Source organism: Anabas testudineus, chromosome 8, assembly GCF_900324465.2.
Source record: "Anabas testudineus chromosome 8, fAnaTes1.2, whole genome shotgun sequence".
Taxonomy (NCBI): Eukaryota; Metazoa; Chordata; class Actinopteri; order Anabantiformes; family Anabantidae; genus Anabas; species Anabas testudineus.
The window spans coordinates 10,065,193-10,082,759 of NC_046617.1; the positions used below are offsets into that span (position 1 = coordinate 10,065,193).

Genomic DNA, 17,567 nt, shown 5'->3' on the forward strand with positions numbered 1-17,567 from the left:
TGTGTCTCTTAGCTTCGAGGCGGCTAACGTTAGCTTACATTTTGCTTCAAGTGCATCGTTGAGGTTGACAGCGACTCGCTTTATGAAACCGCTTAAACAAGTGAGCCAAGCTAATTAAAGTTTGTTTATGTGCTGTCCTATTAATGCCAGCTTGCTGTGAGCATTTGACAACTTTAGGGTAACTAAATGTATGTAGCGTTAGCTAGCTTTAGCTGTAGCATTTTATTGTTTTTAGCCTGTTAGCAGTTTCATTCATCATCTCTAACATTATGTATCTCTACTCTACACAACAACTTAATGCATGGGCTGTCAGCAATGAGTGAACACAGCCTTCTGCTACATTTTGTTTACGATGTAATATAATAGACTGTGTTTAGTCGTTTTATTATTGTGATTCACTAACTAACTAGCTAACATTAGCAGTTACATTCTCTAGCGATGTGATTTACGTAGGCTATTCTGTTTCTTTCTATTTCAAATCAATAGGCTTCTTTAAGTTAGGCTAATGACACCTGCTCAATTTGCTGTGAAGTTGGTTGTGATTTGTGCCTATTACACAAGATGAATCGTCCAAAGCCTACAACTCTCAGGCGCCCCAGCGCTGCAAAACCATCAGGTATGAAAACGCTCTACGTGTTGTTATTTTACACGTGTCACATGTTGATGGTGGCAGTAAAGCAGAGAAAAAATCACATCTCACTGTGTTTTTTTTTTTTTTTTTAAGGTCACCCCCCGCCAGGAGATTTCATTGCCCTTGGATCAAAGAGCCAGGGAGGAGAGCCCAAAGCCCCTGCTGTCCTCCTGAAGCCAGTTTCCACAGGTTTACCTGCAGACCGTAAGAGAGAGACCTCCTCCGCTCTCCCCTCATCATCAGGCTTGTCCAGCCTTGCCAAGCGGCCCAAACTTTCTACCACCCCCCCAGTCAGTGCCCTTGGACGACTTGCTGATGTTGCAGCTGTGGACAAAAGGGCAATATCACCCTCAATAAAGGAGCCATCAGTTGTACCCATTGAAGGTACATCAGTGACTTTGGGTTCTCTGACAGACTTGAGCAATAAATATGGAAATTGCCGCAAAATGTGTGCTGTTCTGGAAACATTTGGACAGTTAGGTGCAATTTATGTTTATGTTAGATTAGTTACAAAAAAAGTAAAGACCCGTCCTTGTGTTTTTCAGTGTCGCCGTCAGGACTGCTCGATGAGATTGAAGCAGCAGAGTCAGAAGGAAATGATGATCGCATTGAGGGGCTGCTGTGTGGAGCAGTAAAACAGCTCAAGATAAACCGAGCTAAACCTGACACCACACTGTATCTCAGTCTCATGTTCCTGGCAAAAATCAAGCCCAATGTTTTTGCCACTGAAGGAATTATTGAGGTAAGACTTCTAATGTGGTGACGTTGTAATGGGTATATAATATGTGTGCACAGGGAATGTGATAGATTTGTTCTAATGATTCCACTGGTTTTGTAATACTTTTTCCTTGCCTCACCTTTGTCATTAGGCTTTGTGCAGCCTCCTACGTCGGGATGCTTCAATCAACTTTAAAGCAAAGGGAAACAGCCTGGTGTCTGTTCTTGCTTGTAATCTGCTCATGGCAGCCTATGAGGAGGATGAGAACTGGCCAGAGATCTTTGTCAAGGTGAGAATCTGCTAAAAAGTCCATCTATTTTTATGCATTGTAACTTCTATTTTATTGTAGAGGTATACATATATAAAATTCTACTATTTAATACAGGTGTACATAGAGGACTCACTGGGTGAAAGAATCTGGGTGGACAGTTCTCACTGTAAGAATTTTGTTGACAACATCCAGACTGCTTTTGGCACAAAGATGCCTCCAAAAAGTATGTTGCTGCAGGCTGACACAGGCCGCTCCGGGGGAGACCTCAGTGCAGGTATAGTACCGTAAAAAGGCACAATAGCTTGTTAAGACCCGGGAGTGCTGATGCAGGAAAGAAGTGTTGATTCCTTACGTTGATTTTGTGTCTAATAGGTAGCAGCCCTCATCCATCTACTCCAGACGAGGACGACAGCCAGACTGAATTGCTCATAGCGGAGGAGAAACTGAGCCCTGAAGATGATGGGCACGTTATGCCAAGGTATAACAGCTACTCATATAGATATTAGGGTTTCTACTAGGGCTGGACCCAACGATCAGGTGTTTGTTTGTTGGATAGGTTTTAGGTTTTTGATATTTTGATACTCGGATATTCAATTTTTTAACTAAATGTAAGATAGTAACAATTACATTTTAATTGTGGCATTAAAGGTTTACATAGTTGGCCCCTAAGGCCCTATGAAACATTTCCCTAAAATTCTGCTTAATAAGTTCTCAGCTTTGATTTATAATAATTATAGTAAAAGAATTGAGACGGTCACAATTATTAGATCTTTGTGATTTTGTGTTGTTTTTTTTAACACACCTGACCCTTTAGTTTGTTTCCACATCATACCTGATCATCACATCCATCAACTTTACTAAATTGACTCCAAGAAACAGGGCTAGTCGCACTTGAACAGTTGATTGTTTTCTCATTTTTGTCACAACCTGGCATTTTGTAGGTATGATGAACTAGCAGAGAGTGTGGAGGACTATGTGCTGGACGTCCTCCGGGATCAGTTGAACCGCAGGCAACCGATGGACAACGTGTCCCGAAACTTGCTTCGTTTGCTTACAGCCACTTGTGGCTACAAAGAGGCACGTCTAATGGCTGTTCAGAGGCTGGAGATGTGGCTCCAGAACCCGAAGGTAAGAGGTGTAACACTGTTTGTGTTACACCTTTAGAAATGAGTCCATGATAACAAGACCTATGTGTTACCATAGTAGCATCAGGCAGGTGGAGCTAAAAAAAAAAAGGACTTCAGCATGTAGTGGGGCCCTTAACCTTGTTTTCTGTGTTTGTGTGTGCATAGCTGACTCGACCAGCTCAAGACCTCCTCATGTCCTTGTGTATGAACTGCAACACGCATGGAGCAGATGACATGGAGGTGATCTCCAACCTGATTAAGATCCGTCTCAAACCTAAAGTCCTCCTCAACCACTACATGCTATGTGTCAGGTCGGCTCAGTGTCTTTGTTTTATAAAAATGTTATTATTACACTCAGAGACTGAAACTAACTGTTGTTGTGGGATTTTCCAGGGAGCTGCTCAATGCACACAGAGACAACTTGGGTACTATGGTGAAGCTCGTGATTTTTAATGAGCTATCTAATGCCAGAAATCCCAACAACATGCAAGTCCTTCACACGGTGCTGCAGCACAGCCCAGAGCAGGCTCCAAAGGTGAAACGTGAAATATGTCATTAATGTCTGATTAATGCCCCTTTTCATGCTTTGTGAATTCTGTTATTTAAAACCAACATTTTCTCTCTTGGTGTCTATAGTTCTTGGCGATGGTGTTCCAGGACTTGCTCACCAATAAGGATGATTACCTCCGAGCCTCCAGAGCTTTGCTCAGAGAGATCATCAAACAGACCAAGCATGAGATTAACTTCCAGGCCTTCTGCTTTGGTTTAATGCAGGAGAGAAAAGAAGCCAGCTATATAGACATGGAGTTCAAAGTAAGTGCATATGAAAATCCTTATAGCTCCTATATTTACACATTAAACTTACACATTACTCTGAACTTTATATGTTTGTTTCTCCCACAGGAGCGTTTTGTTATCCAGGTGACAGATTTACTGACTGTGTCCATGATGTTGGGCATCACTGCTCAGGTCAAAGAAGCTGGCATTGCATGGGACAAAGGAGAGAAGAAAAGTGAGCAGTGGATGCTTGTTTTTGTTTTTGATTTTGAATTTTAAATAATATTACGGGTAATTACTTTAAAGTTGTGACTGGTTTGTTTCAGATCTGGAGGTGTTGAGGTCATTTCAGAATCAGATAGCTGCCATCCAAAGAGATGCTGTGTGGTGGCTTCACACCGTGGTTCCGACCATCAGCAAAGTTGGTGCAAAAGACTACGTCCACTGGTCCGTATCTGCATTTATTTGTGACAATGCAAGTTTTGCACAAAATACACAATGGTTTTTGTTTTGTTTTTTTAAACCTCCACTATGCACAAGTTATCCCATTCTTCTTATGTTTGCAGCCTTCACAAAGTGCTTTTCACAGAACAGCCTGAGACATATTACAAGTGGGACAACTGGCCCCCCGAGAGTGACAGAAAGTGAGTTTTCCTTTAGGAATTAGAAATGAAACATGGTTGTCGTTTGCTCACTGTGACCTTATCAAACTTTCTCTTTTTTTTCTTCAGTTTCTTCCTTCGCCTCTGCTCCGAGGTGCCTTTGTTGGAGGATACACTGATGCGCATCCTGGTGATTGGGCTGTCGCGTGATTTGCCCCTGGGCCCAGCTGATGCCATGGAGCTTGCAGATCACCTGGTTAAGAGAGCTGCTGGAGTTCAGTCTGATGGTTTGTGAAGATCCACTTGAGCTGTTAATAGTCATACATGTAGCTGTGTAAATGCCCTCTGTGAGAATATTACCTATTACCTATAATACCTATTCATAGATCCTCACAAGTCAGCAAAATATCATTTGGAAAATAGGATTAAATGAGATGTTATTTTTTACTGTAACTGTTGAATATTTCTTCCTATGTTGGTATGTTGAAGCCACAGGTCTGACTGGATGTTTCCTGTTTAACAGATCTGGAGGTTCTAAGAGTGGAGAGGGTCCAACTCATTGATGCAGTGTTGAATCTGTGTACATACCACCACCCAGAGAACATCCAGCTGCCAGCAGGGTACATAAAATGGTCTCTTAAAAACACTCACTGGTTGTCTAAATTACAGTCTAAAATAACAAATGACTCTTAATATTTAAGGTACCAACCACCGAATTTGGCGATCTCCTTGCTCTATTGGAAAGCATGGCTCCTGTTGCTGGTGGTGGCTGCGTTTAATCCTCAGAGAATAGGTACAATCATAATTCTGTTGTATGTGGGGTTAGATTGAAAGATACTACACATTTTATTGACTCATGTTGTGCATCATGTTTTTTCTTGAGGTTTGGCTGCTTGGGATGGCTATCCTACACTGAAAATGCTCATGGAGATGGTTATGACAAAGTAAGTACAGGTTATCAGTTGGTATCAAATAGCCTCAAATACAATGTATAAAGTACTGAACAACTAACATGTCTCTCTATGCTTCAATAGCAACTATAGTTACCCTCCTTGCACCATTGCGGATGAGGACACAAAGACAGAAATGATCAACAGGGAGTTGCAGATCTCTCAGAGAGAGAAACAGGAGATCCTGGCCTTTGAGAGCCACTTGGCAGCAGCCTCCACCAAACAGACCATCACAGAGAGCAACAGTTTGCTGTTGTCACAACTTACAAGCCTGGACCCACAGTAAGATAATGCTGTAGAAATGACCTTGTAGTATAACCATGAGGTATACAGGTTATACAATAGTTTTATTCTATATCACCTGTTGCATAATTATAATCTTAATTATTGTTCTTACAGTTTAGCGATTAGAAAATGGATTCATGGTTTTTGTTTGTACACAGGGGTCCTCCACGTCGACCTCCACTGCAGGTCCAGGAGCAAGTAAAAAGCCTCAACCAGTCTCTGCGTCTAGGACATCTCCTCTGCCGCAGCCGCAACCCAGACTTTCTTCTCAACATTATCCAGAGACAGGTAATGCCACAAAACCGTTGGAGAAATCGGAGACATACATCCCTTCTTTTATATATAATGAAGTGAATGACAGATGGATGTGTTGGCAGCGAATACACTGACTAAGGATAGGTAAACTCAGCTGAAATCATCCAGCCTGTATAATATGAAATAATACTTTAGTGTCATGATATTGGCACTGTAACTATAGCAAATGTTCTTTTTACAGGCTTCATCCCAGTCAATGCCATGGTTGGCTGATTTGGTTCAGTCTAGTGAGGGGTCCTTGGACGTGCTCCCAGTGCAGTGCCTGTGTGAATTCCTTCTGCATGATGCTGCAGATGACAATCATCCAACAGAGGATGATGAAGAAGGAGAGAGCAAAGAACAAAAAGCTAAGAAGAGACAAGTACGTTGGTTTACATGAAATATAACAGCATGAAATATATCTATAAATATATCTATAAATATATATCTACGGAATTGTCCTTAATGTATACAATAAAAGCACATTTCAATGACAGATATTGGACACGTGCTGCGTGCTGAAGTGTTATATTCTTTCCTGTTAGAGACAGCAAAAGCAAAGGCAGCTACTTGGGCGACTCCAGGATCTTTTGTTGGGTCCTAAGGCTGATGAGCAGACAACATGTGAAGTGCTGGATTACTTCCTGCGTCGTCTCAGCTCTTCTCAGGTGGCATCAAGAGTCCTGGCCATGAAGGTAATATATTGAAAGTTTAGAATACATCTTGCGACATTGTGTTATAGGTTAAAAAAATATATATATAATTTTCTCTGTGCTATACATTTGTGTGCAGGGTTTGTCGTTGGTGCTGAGTGAAGGAGGCTTGAAAGATGGAGAGGAACGGGATCAGCCCATGGAAGAAGACTCTGCAGATGCTGAGCTGTTGCCAGGGTACCAATGGCTGCTACAAGACCTCCCAAAGCTCCCCTTGTTTGACAGTGTTCGAGGAATGACGTCCACGGCTCTGCAGCAGGTCAGTGTCTGAGTTTTTGGTTTCTGAGCAACGGCCATTTTATGCTTCTGTGCTGAATCTAGATTTGATGGTAGCATAACACAACTGTCATTGGTCCATGTGCTGGTGTCGCGTTCAGTTCAGTAGTCATACAGACCAGTTATTCTTCCAATGCCTCGAAGGTTCTATGTAGCTTCAACACAGCAGTTCAAATTTAGCTTTAGAGTGAGTTTGTAAAGGATGTCTTGTTTTTTTTGTTCTCCTGAAGGCCATTCACGTGGAGACAGATCCACAGACGATCAGTGCCTATCTCATCTATTTATCCCAGCATGCACCAGTGGAGGAACAGGCTTCTCATAACGACCTGGCTCTGGTAATCACTGCTGATTTCATAAATGATGCCTTTCTTTAGTTTTGTTTTCATGAAGGTGTGCTAACATGAATCTGCTTTTCCCCGCCCTCGCTGCAGGATGTTGCCCGACTGATTGTCGAGCGATCCACCATCATGAACAACCTGTTCTCCAAACACTCGTGCAGGCCTGAGTCTGATGCTGTGCTCTCTGCTTTCCTCATCATCTTCTCTGCCTACATTAAGAGAATGAGGAAGACAAAGGAGGGTGAAGATCTTTACAGCTGGGTAAGCAATACTAACTAAACCACATTGTGATTCATCATACTGGGAACTTTGTGTGGGTGCTCTCACTGGCTCCTAGCAACAAGTATTTAAAAAAAGCTTAAAGTTATACATTTACATTTACATTTAGTCATTTGGCAGACGCAAAAAGGTACAATGCGTCTCCACATACTCCGTGAACCACTTTGTCACAATTTGAGCCCGATGAATCCTGGCATTGTGATCTTGGAATTTGCCATCAGGGAAGAAAAAAATCCATTGATGAAGAACCTTGTTGTTCAGTATGTTCAAGTAGTCTAGCTTGGTATTGACGTAATCGTTTTTCCAGCTAAATCATTTTAATCACTGCAGTAATTATCCGGTTGAATCCTCTATTCTTTGCTTAGTGAAATCTAGTTAGTGACTCTATTTTGGCCAGGCAGTGTATTTAGCTTAAAATCTTGCTGTGGTCTAAAATAAGTTCACAGTTTATGGCCTCGTCACTTTTCTGTGATACCTGAACAATTCTCATAGAGTTAGCGAAAACGAAAACTAGATACGATAGTGACCAGTGAACACATACAACTGAAATTGAATCTGCTTCTTAAGTTCCCCCATTAATGTCTTTTAGCATTTACTGGAGAACTAAAAAGAAAAGGGTAGATCCACATGATAACTTGCCTATGGCTTAACAAAACAGTATATTGTCCATTTTTTACAGTCAGAATCTCAAGACCAAGTGTTTCTGCGTTGGACTACAGGAGAGACTGCCACAATGCACATTCTTGTAGTGCATGCCATGGTTATCCTGCTGACTCTGGGACCACCCAAAGGTAGTGCCGTACATATTACAGTTTTGTATTGTTAAAGGGGCTGTAACTACTAGGGTTGGGTACTGTTCATATTTGAAGTCAGTGCCAGTGCTGGTGCCTGGAACCCTTCTGGCATCTTAATGTCTCTGTAACAGCAGAGTAGTAGCTTATTAACATCAGCTGTACATTAGATATCTGGCTTTCAGGTTATCTATCTAAAAATTGTCTACACTAGAGCTTTAGTGTTTGATGAGTCCATTCAATGTTCACAGGAGAGAGTGATTTCTACAATCTTTTGGACATTTGGTTTCCTGACAAGAAACCTCTCCCCACTGCCTTCTTGGTTGACACCTCAGAGGAGGCCCTTCTGCTGCCTGATTGGTTGAAACTGAGGATGATCCGATCAGAGGTCTCCAGATTGGTTGACGCAGGTACAGTTTCTCATAGTACACAAAAATTAATGTTTTTCACCAAGTAAATAAATGTTTATTCTTAACAAAAGCCAACAGGTCATGATTTGTTTCCTTTTCCCTGCTGTTTTCCCACAGGTTTTAATGTTGTTTTAATTCCACTAAACAGCATTTATAAACGCCATAATAAACTTCACCCTTTGTTTAAAAATGCAGATTAATGTGCCTGCACAGCGCACTGAGTCGACTGACCATCCCCGCTGTGTATATGAACAACGTCTGTTTATGCCAGTAAATTCACAGATGTGCACTGGCAGTTTTGGCACATGGTGGCACAAGGGGGAACACCGATTGACATTTAAAATAGTGTTTAGAAATACGATCTGCCAAAATTACACAAGATTACAACTAATATTAAACACTGAAGGGCAGAGAAAAGGAAATAAATTGTGACCACTTGGGTTTTGATTTTAATCAAACGATGCATATGTTTCACTCAGCTTTGCAAGACCTGGAGCCTCAGCAGCTGCTGCTGTTTGTTCAGTCCTTTGGCATTCCCGTATCCAGCATGAGTAAACTGCTGCAGTACCTGGATCAGGCTGTTTCCCATGATCCACAAACACTCGAGCAGAACATCATGGACAAGCGTAAGAGCAGATATTCTACTTCTTTTTACATTTTAACATGTTACACAGTTGTTAAAATCTTAACAAATAGTCAAATTTTGTATTTATCATGAAACAGACTATATGGCCCATCTGGTGGAGGTGCAGCATGAGCGGGGAGCCACTGGGGGGCACACTTTCCATGCCTTACTGAGCTCCTCTCTTCCTCCTCAAAGAGGTCAGTGGTATTATTTATCAATTGTTTATGTTCAGTTTCAGCCTATGTTACAGTATTCATACTATTTAGCATTTTAATAATTGCTAGTGATTACTAATCTTTGATGGTACACAGTGTTAATGTCCAAATGTCAATAATGTAAATGATTCCACATCCTATTACATCCTCCATCCAGATCCTTCTGAAACAAATAAGGCCAAAGTTACTATGGAAATGGCCCACAGCTCTGTGAAGATGAGAGCAGCCAGTCAGCTTCCTGCAATTGGGCCGGAGGATGACCTAACTGGCATGTTGCTCCAGGTAGGAGTTTGATTCTTATTCTTTATGCTATATATTTATTGATCTGTGGACTCTTTCAAGCCAACATTCTTCCTTTAATTTTTTTAAACCACTTATCTGTCAAACTTGTCTTCCACAGATATTCTCCTTAAAGGTGGACCCTCGCTGGCATGGCCCCCCTCCCAGCCAGCTCTCCCTGGCCCTGCAGCAGGCCCTGGCTAAAGAGCTGATGCGAGCCAAGCAGGGCCAAATTCAACAGGGCGGATTAGCATTTCGGCTCCTTCAGGCCATTGCTGCCCTACTCACCTCTGCCCACGCAGGATCAATTGTCATGTCAATGCACCGCCTCCACGCCCTCTCCTGTCCTCTCATGCGGCAGCTTCACCTCTACCAGGTAAGGCATGCAGACAATCAGTCCATTCCGTTTACTGGTTAATTGGGAATCGAGCTAAACTATTTCTCTCTTCTTTGTCCTGTTTTTTCCTCTTCCAGCGTCTGGTGTCCCAGGACATTACTTTCTCATCATTATTCCTCAAAGTCATTGTTGAGATGTTAATCTGGTTAGACAACCCACCTGTGGAGGCAGGACCTCTGAAGACTCTTCTCAAATCCTTTGCTGGTCAGAACGCTCACAAACACATGCACAGTGATGGTAAGCTGCTCAACTAATTATCTTTATTTGTGATCGTTAATTAGTATTATATTAACAAGGAGTGATTGTCTTTGACTTGCAGTGCGTACAGGCTTCCTCCACCTGGCCGAGGCTTTGGCGTATCGCAGAGACACTGAGGTGCCACTGAGAGCCATCATTGTCATGCTGAAAGCTGGCGAAAGATGTAATGCAGAGGCTGAGCTCATTGGCAAAGGTATTGCAGGAGTTTGTTTGTGAATGTGTATCGAATTTGAATTTACAGTGGCCTCTTCACACAGATACATTGATTGTGTGGTACTGTTTTTGCTTTCAATACAACACGTTTTAGGACAATAATGGAGTGTGTAGTTACAGCCGGAAAAGCTGCAAATGGTGATGCAATGCTGTTACTAAGACACAGTTTTTATTATTTTTCAGTGTTACAGGGGCTGATGGAGGTGAGGTCGCCGTATTTAGAGGAGCTACTGTCTCTGTTGATGACCGTGGGTACACAGAATGGGACAGCTGGCCCTGTTGCCATGGTGATTTCTTTGCTGCTCCAGGAAAGCGAGGAGCGAGCTGTGAAAAAGGAAGTGGATTCTAACAAGTGAGCGGCACAGTTATATTTCCCTCTCAAGTCATGCAAGAAACATTTTATATTTGACAGGACTGAATGACAAACACAGCTGCGTGTGATGAAAACAGACAAACTGTGCACGCGGTCTGTTGACTTGTAATGTACTGTTGGATTAGGTTCAGGAAGGATTAATTGGTTTTGTAGCTTTACGTTAGTTACGTTGTGTTTTCGCTGTGATAACTGAAGATTTTGACAGAAAAAAGAAAAGCAGAGGAGAAAGGTTGTGAGTTAAAGTAAATGCCATTTTGTATCCAAGTATGCTGCTTCGGATCAATTGGCATTTTTTTCTAAACATGGTGTGTAGCTCAGTTGTATTGTGAATTCATTGTTTTTTGTTTGTTTCTTTCCTGAGGGCCTGATTAAAACTGTTGAAATTCAATACATATTCAGTCACATTACCATATACGTAACACTTTAGCTTCACATTTGCCAGCAGCTCTGAGGTGACAAAGTCAGGACTGAGCTCTGGGCTGCTGGTTGATTGGCTGGAGCATCTTGACCCTGAAGTCACATCAGTGTGTCCAGACCTTCAACAGAAACTGCTTTTTGCCCTCAACAAGGTAGGATAAGTATTGTCTGCAGATAAAGTAATCCTCTTGTCTTATCACACAGGAGTAGGTGTTTGCTTGGTCTTACTGATCATCCTTTTCTACTGTTTGTCTTTTCCAGGCTAGAGGAACCCCCGCCTACAGACCCTATCTATTGGCCTTGCTGACACATCAGTCAAACTGGACCACTCTCCTGCAGTGTATCAGTGCTCTTCTCAGCAACTGCAGAGACTACAAGTACATTGGTTTTTTTTTATTTTCTTTAGCAGATGAACATAATTAATGTAATATTTTTTTTCCTCTGGTTCTAATGAGATGTTACTGAGCAAAATATTTCTCACACTTAGAGATTATGTTTTGTGTTTGTGTGATATTTTTTAGACTGGATCCATCATCAGCCTTGGATTTCCTGTGGGCATGCAGCCACATCCCACGTATCTGGCAAGGACGCGACCAGAAGATCCCTCAGGTACAGGCATTGTATCAAAAGCCCACATACAAAGAGTGTTGTTGTTTTGTTTTTGCTTTTTTCTTTCGTCAGAGTCAGACTCAGTATGCTGAAGGTGATGATTTGTGCATTTTCCTTTTTTGCCTGTGCAGAAGAAAACAGAGAAGTTTGTCCTGCAACTCAGTTCAGAGGAACTCATCAGCCTTGTGGATCTTATCCTATCAGAATCAGAGCTCAGTAGTCACAACTCGCCGCACAATGACAAATGCAACGTGGAGCAGGCAACCTGCTCCCTCATCCAGTCAAGGCTCCCACTGCTTCATTCGTACTGCAATGGCGATCTGGAAAACATCAAGAAAATCTCAGAGTACCTCATCAACTGCACCAAGAAATGGGATGACAGGTAAGGTGTCAGCTTGTACATGTATTATATCAATACTAGTCTTCTACGTCACATTTGTAATCTATTCTCTTTAATCTCATCCATCCCTCGAAGACACACGTTGTCTCATAAGGTTCACCAACATCCGCAGCCCATCCACTTCGACACATTGCATTGTTTTTTCTAATTTGTCCAAATATGCAAAGTCATGTTTTATGTTATGGTATGCTGATAAACTAGGGATAAATTGCACTAGATTTTCTTTCTCAGTGCAGATGAACTTTACAGACTTCCTCTGTCAGCCACAATGCTGTGGACCAGGGAAAACTCGATAATTAGGTCTGTTGGTGTGAAATTAAAACCAGCAGAAGTCGTCTGTACTGTGATCTCTTTAAAAGCTCAGTGTATTATAATGAAGCCAAGAGGATTAAGGCTGAAGCTCTAAACTTGCCTGTGTTGTGAATTCCTGCTCTGACTTAGCTGTCAGAGATCAGGGTGCAACTCTTTGTGGAGGCAAACCCTCCTTTCATGAATATGTCTCTGGTTATTAAACCACTTTAATGAGGAAACTTTGGCCAAGGTCAAGCAAAATTAGCTTCCGAATTACAGTATTTTAAGTACAGCTAAGCTGTCTGGTAAAATTGTTGCTAGTGAAAATGTGGCAGGATAAACCCATGTTGAAAGTAAAGGGTTTGGCCTTGTGTTGATTTTATGTTTGGCATTCTTCTTGCTAAAGCTCACTGTCAGATAAGCTGGTGTTTATTCCAATTACACACTAACTATTGAACGAGGAGAGGACTCTTTGCTCTTGGTCAAGGTCGGTGAGATTTGCTTAATGCATAGCTGTAATAAACTCTTCAGTTAGTGCATCATTTGAGCCTGACAAGAGCCTTGGCCAGTAAGAGGATTTTATGAAACCACAGCGACTTGAAGAAAATACCTCAGAATTACATTACACCATTCATGCGCTTAGTTTATGTCAATGTCCAATAATGAATGTTGCTTGTAACCAGAAACAAAAGAGAAGTGCTTTATTGTGCTTTCTAATCTCACATCGGCTCTGTTGGTAATCTGTTGAAACAGACGGAGAAACTGAATCTGAGTACTGAGTACTTGGAACATTGTCTGCTTCATAATGTTAGCACAACTATAAAAAGCACATTTCAAGTGACAAGAACGCAGGGCAGTACCAAATTTGTCAGGGTGTCACTGTCGGTTAAGTAACTTAAAGCTGCCCAAACCAATATCATCATGAATTATTGGATTGATTTTGTCACTAAGCTTCTGGCCTTTGAATGGGCAGCATCCTAAACCAATAATAAAATATATTTTCCTTAAAGTTCACATCTCTGTAGTTGGTGGCTTGTTTCTAAGTCATAGCGTGTAACATACGGACCTTTTTGTTATTTTGACTTGTAGTGCGATGAGTAAGCGGTGCCAGAACTTGCTGCTGCAGATCTACTTGCATTTTCCTGAGGTCATCCAGCACATTGCTCTGCCTGAAGGCACCTTCAGCAGTGGAGGAGCTGCAGATGGCAGCAGCTGCAAGGTAAAGATTTCTTCTAGAATGTGATGAGTTAAATGTGACGAGTTAAAGCCAAGTGCTTTCTTTTGAGACATATGAATGTTTCTTCCCCGAAACCATGATAGTATGTTTTGGTTTGATTATTCCTTCTGTGAATACAAAGGAGATGACACACTTATAGAGACTCTCTATATTAACTAAAATATCTGGTTGTAATTCTTGAATAAATTTGTGTATTTCCAAGTGAAAACTGATTTTCTAAGTGATGCATAATTAAGCCTAAAACCAGAAGCAGCAGTATGCACATTGAAGTGGTGCGCTTTTATCAAAATATAGAGCAAAAGTCACGACCTACACCTCTCTCGATGTTTCATAACCAGTCACAATAAGCAGTTTTGAAGTTTGCCCACAGGAGGCAGCAGGACATTGTGGGAAATTTTCTACTTTTTGTCTGTATTTGTCAAACTGAAGTCCATGAACATGACACTCATAGTATAAGATGTATATTTATATGTTCTTTTTTTAGCTCGATGTCCTGGTCCATCGCCTGGTCACACTGCTTGCTGATGTAGGAGAGTCAAAGTCTGCCGAGAGCCGCGTGTCTGATGCCAACCTCGCCTGTAGGAAGCTCGCTGTGTCGCACCCTGTTCTTCTGCTCAGGTGAAATAAAGAAAATACCCTGTTGCAGTTAATCGGATTTCACCCAGCAAACTGTCTTGACTATCTGTTGCCACAGATAAGGGTTCACATGCTAAAGGCTTTGCTTTTGGTCTTTAGACACTTGCCTATGGTCGCAGGTCTGCTGCATGGTCGCATTCACCTGAACATGAAGGAGTTTCGGCAGCAAAACCACATGACATTCTTCAGCAATGTGCTCGCCATCCTGGAGCTGCTGCAGCCGCTTGTTTTCCACAGCAACCACCAGAGGGCGCTTCAAGACTGCCTTCTGTCTTTTATGAAGGTCCTACAGGTGGGAGACTCACACACATTGACACTTTTGACTAGAGGATTTAAGATCAAGATTAGACAACTTGTTTTAATGAGTTTCACCATGGTGTTGTTTTACGTGTTCGTTCTGATTGTAGAACTTTCAAAGGACTCGTTCGCCGTTGGTGTTCATCAACAAGTTCTTGCAGTTCACACAGAAATACATAACGCACGATGCAGCAGCAGCTATTCCTTATCTACAGAAACACTCAGACATCTTGCAGTAAGTGACAACATTATCTTTTTGAAGACATCAGAATGTGCTCTTTGTGCTATTTGAGCTTTTGATTTGCTGTTTCTCCTGCCAGGGGTCTGTGTGCAGAAAACCCAGACTTAGTCCAGCTGAAATCTTTGCTGGCTGGTCTCACTTTGCCTCTTAAGAGCTTGTCTGCAGAGGTTACAACAGAAGAGAGAGACGGTAAGATGTATTCTCGTTTACATTAACATTTAGGGGTTATGTAGTAAGCTCTCACTCAGTTATCTAATATAATGTTACTGATTTCTAAATAGAAATGTAATTTGCTAAATGCTTCTCTTTGATTTTTACCAGATGACTTGTCCACTAGTTCCCTGCCTCTCGTCAACATATCAGCCTCTGTTTCACTGAGTGCAGCTGACATGACAATGTACCTGAAAAAGATGTCAAGAGGAGAGGCAGTCGAGGGTAACTACACTTAATTCTGGAGTAATGTCACATCTGTAAATCCTGTATCATGAGTAAGACGCAGATTTGTTTTTCCTACCTGCTCTAGACGTGCTGGAAGTGTTGACAGAGGTGGATGAGAAGTCGAGGAGGAGCCCAGAGATCATCCAGTACTTCACTGTGAGTCATAAATAACAGACGCCAAAAAAAAAGGTTAAGTGTAGGACCTGCCAGTGTTTAGCATGTCAGTCACCACTTTGTGTTGCCGTGTGTAGAACGACCTGCAGAGACTCATGGCTTCTTCTGAGGAGTTGTGTCGGAACATGGCTTTCAGTCTGGCCCTGCGCTGCATCCAGAATAATCCCTGGTGAGTTTAAAGCGCTTTGGGACAAACTCACATTGTGTGGCGAACACTGCTTAATAAATAAAAACATAATGTTACCTGCCTATAAGCCATTCGGCATAACTTTTTGCCATTAATTTGTCACCGTGTACGTGTGTTTTTTTGTGCTGCAGCCTGGCAACAGACTTCCTGCCGACTTTCATGTACTGTATGGGCAGTGGTAACTTTGACGTGGTACAGACGGCGCTAAGGAATCTTCCAGAATATGTTCTTCTCTGTCAAGGTAAGTAGATGTTCTTTAGCAACATCCATGTTGACAATAAGCTCTGTTATTGTCACATAAGGTGCCTTCACACATTTAATAAATATGATCACGTCACATGTCTGTAGCTCTACACTGTGATATGTTTTTCTCTCTCTAGAACATGCTGATATCTTACTCCACAAGGCGTTTTTAGTGGGTATCTACGGACAAATTGACACCAGTTCAATGATTGCAGAGTCTATGAAGGTCCTTCACATGGAAGCAACAACTTAACAACAAAGAGGATGACTCTACATTTAATTGGACAAGTAACATTCACTCTATACATTCCAGCTCTAGGTAGTTTTTTTTTTTTCCCCAATTGCTCTAATTTTATCAGGACCGATTAACAAACTCTCAGTGGTTCAGATAAAAGGACCCTCGAGTGAGCTGCTAGCTACCAGTAATGTGATGAATTAGTGACTTCAAAGAATGTATTAAAACTCCCTTGAAATGAGCTGAAAATGTTATAATTGAAAGTGTAAAATTTCTGTTATTGTATTAATACATTTATTTCTTCTTGGGGGATGTAAATTATTTTTAACTGATAATGTAATATTTCGTTAACCAATAATGAGAAATTTAATGATTTAATGGTGAAATTAAAAATAAGAAATTAATTTGGAGATTTTAAAGAAAACATGGATACAATAACAAATATAATACAATATTATTAAAATTTCAAATACCTGAAATAAGGGTAAATTCATTGTGTTTTGGAGAGTTTTACATATTTGCAGTCACTAAATAATAGCAGTTACATTATTTCGCATTGCAGTCCTCGTTGAGTGAAAAACCACACACCGGTTTCAGCTTCATATTTTTAATAGTGCTAATATGAAATATTAACATCGTTGCTCAGTCACATATCTCAGCTCATGCGCTCTTTGAAATAGTTTTTTAAGCAAAAACAAAGATTGAATCATCACCCGCCTTGTTGCTGTTACAGTTCATTTATGGTGACAATTTAGCTTTTTCTCTACATTTTAAGTCCGAAAGCAAATGTATGAAAAATGCAACTTGCCAAGTTAAAAAGCCAAAACACCGCTATGAATCCATTCAACAGCTGAAATAAATGTCATGAATGAATTGAATGTTGCTTTACTCCACCTTGATGTGAACTGAATAAAATAACTTTTGGAATGTGCTTTTTTTTTTTTTTTTTCTTTCCTTCCAACTTTGACAGAAAGTGAATAGAGTTCCATATTTCAACCGAGACTTTTTACCCATGTGAAATTGCAAAGCAGTTTAATATTGAAACTGCAGAAATACAAATTTCACCAGAACCAATTTTACCTTTCAAAATAATAGTTTTGCGCCTCAAACAAGATTGAGGGGTAAAAAAAAAATTAAATAAAATAAATGATGCTTTTTGTGGTCTTTCATTTCACTGCAGTAATTCCTGGACCCTGATAAAACTGCAAACAGCTGTCATAGGTACGCTTGCTCTTCACTGGTGTGTAACAGACAAATTAAAGGCGCAACGTGCATGCTGTGATGGAAACCATTTTGCCATGAAAGTGTGAGTTGTTTTGCCCAGTGCCGCTGACTTCATC

At 41.1% G+C, this 17,567-nt stretch overlaps 1 protein-coding gene across 2 annotated transcripts; it reads left to right on the top strand.

The window, feature by feature from the left end:
- Window positions 1–17,158, top strand: ints1 (integrator complex subunit 1). Of its 2 annotated transcripts, none has more exons than XM_026352783.1 (48): window positions 1–100; window positions 487–616; window positions 725–1,015; window positions 1,177–1,373; window positions 1,501–1,638; window positions 1,735–1,894; window positions 1,993–2,098; window positions 2,562–2,748; window positions 2,913–3,058; window positions 3,141–3,282; window positions 3,384–3,560; window positions 3,651–3,759; window positions 3,851–3,971; window positions 4,091–4,168; window positions 4,256–4,413; window positions 4,650–4,746; window positions 4,828–4,919; window positions 5,010–5,070; window positions 5,161–5,358; window positions 5,520–5,649; window positions 5,858–6,037; window positions 6,201–6,350; window positions 6,448–6,627; window positions 6,875–6,979; window positions 7,076–7,243; window positions 7,941–8,052; window positions 8,304–8,462; window positions 8,942–9,088; window positions 9,186–9,284; window positions 9,460–9,584; window positions 9,703–9,957; window positions 10,056–10,215; window positions 10,298–10,429; window positions 10,633–10,801; window positions 11,265–11,391; window positions 11,501–11,616; window positions 11,761–11,848; window positions 11,980–12,230; window positions 13,629–13,758; window positions 14,261–14,394; window positions 14,512–14,704; window positions 14,820–14,944; window positions 15,030–15,139; window positions 15,272–15,385; window positions 15,474–15,544; window positions 15,640–15,731; window positions 15,881–15,990; window positions 16,130–17,158. In XM_026352783.1, exons 2-48 carry the CDS (start codon window positions 562–564, stop codon window positions 16,243–16,245), a joined length of 6,561 nt encoding a protein of 2,186 aa, XP_026208568.1. In that variant the 5' UTR covers window positions 1–100; window positions 487–561; the 3' UTR covers window positions 16,246–17,158. The 2 variants fall into 2 exon arrangements, with proteins under 2 accessions (XP_026208568.1, XP_026208577.1); XM_026352792.1 differs by having other exon boundaries at window positions 11,268–11,391.
- The last annotated feature ends 409 nt before the right edge of the window (window positions 17,159–17,567 follow it).

What these genes read in the sequence shown, in the direction of transcription:
- ints1 (XM_026352783.1), top strand. Translation starts at nt 562, where the DNA reads ATGAATCGTCCAAAGCCTACAACTCTCAGGCGCCCCAGCGCTGCAAAA. An exon ending in GGCTGAGCTCATTGGCAAAG is followed by an intron (nt 10,430 to 10,632) that starts GTATTGCAGGAG and finishes ATTATTTTTCAG; the next exon opens with TGTTACAGGGGCTGATGGAG. An exon ending in AGATCATCCAGTACTTCACT is followed by an intron (nt 15,545 to 15,639) that starts GTGAGTCATAAA and finishes TGCCGTGTGTAG; the next exon opens with AACGACCTGCAGAGACTCAT.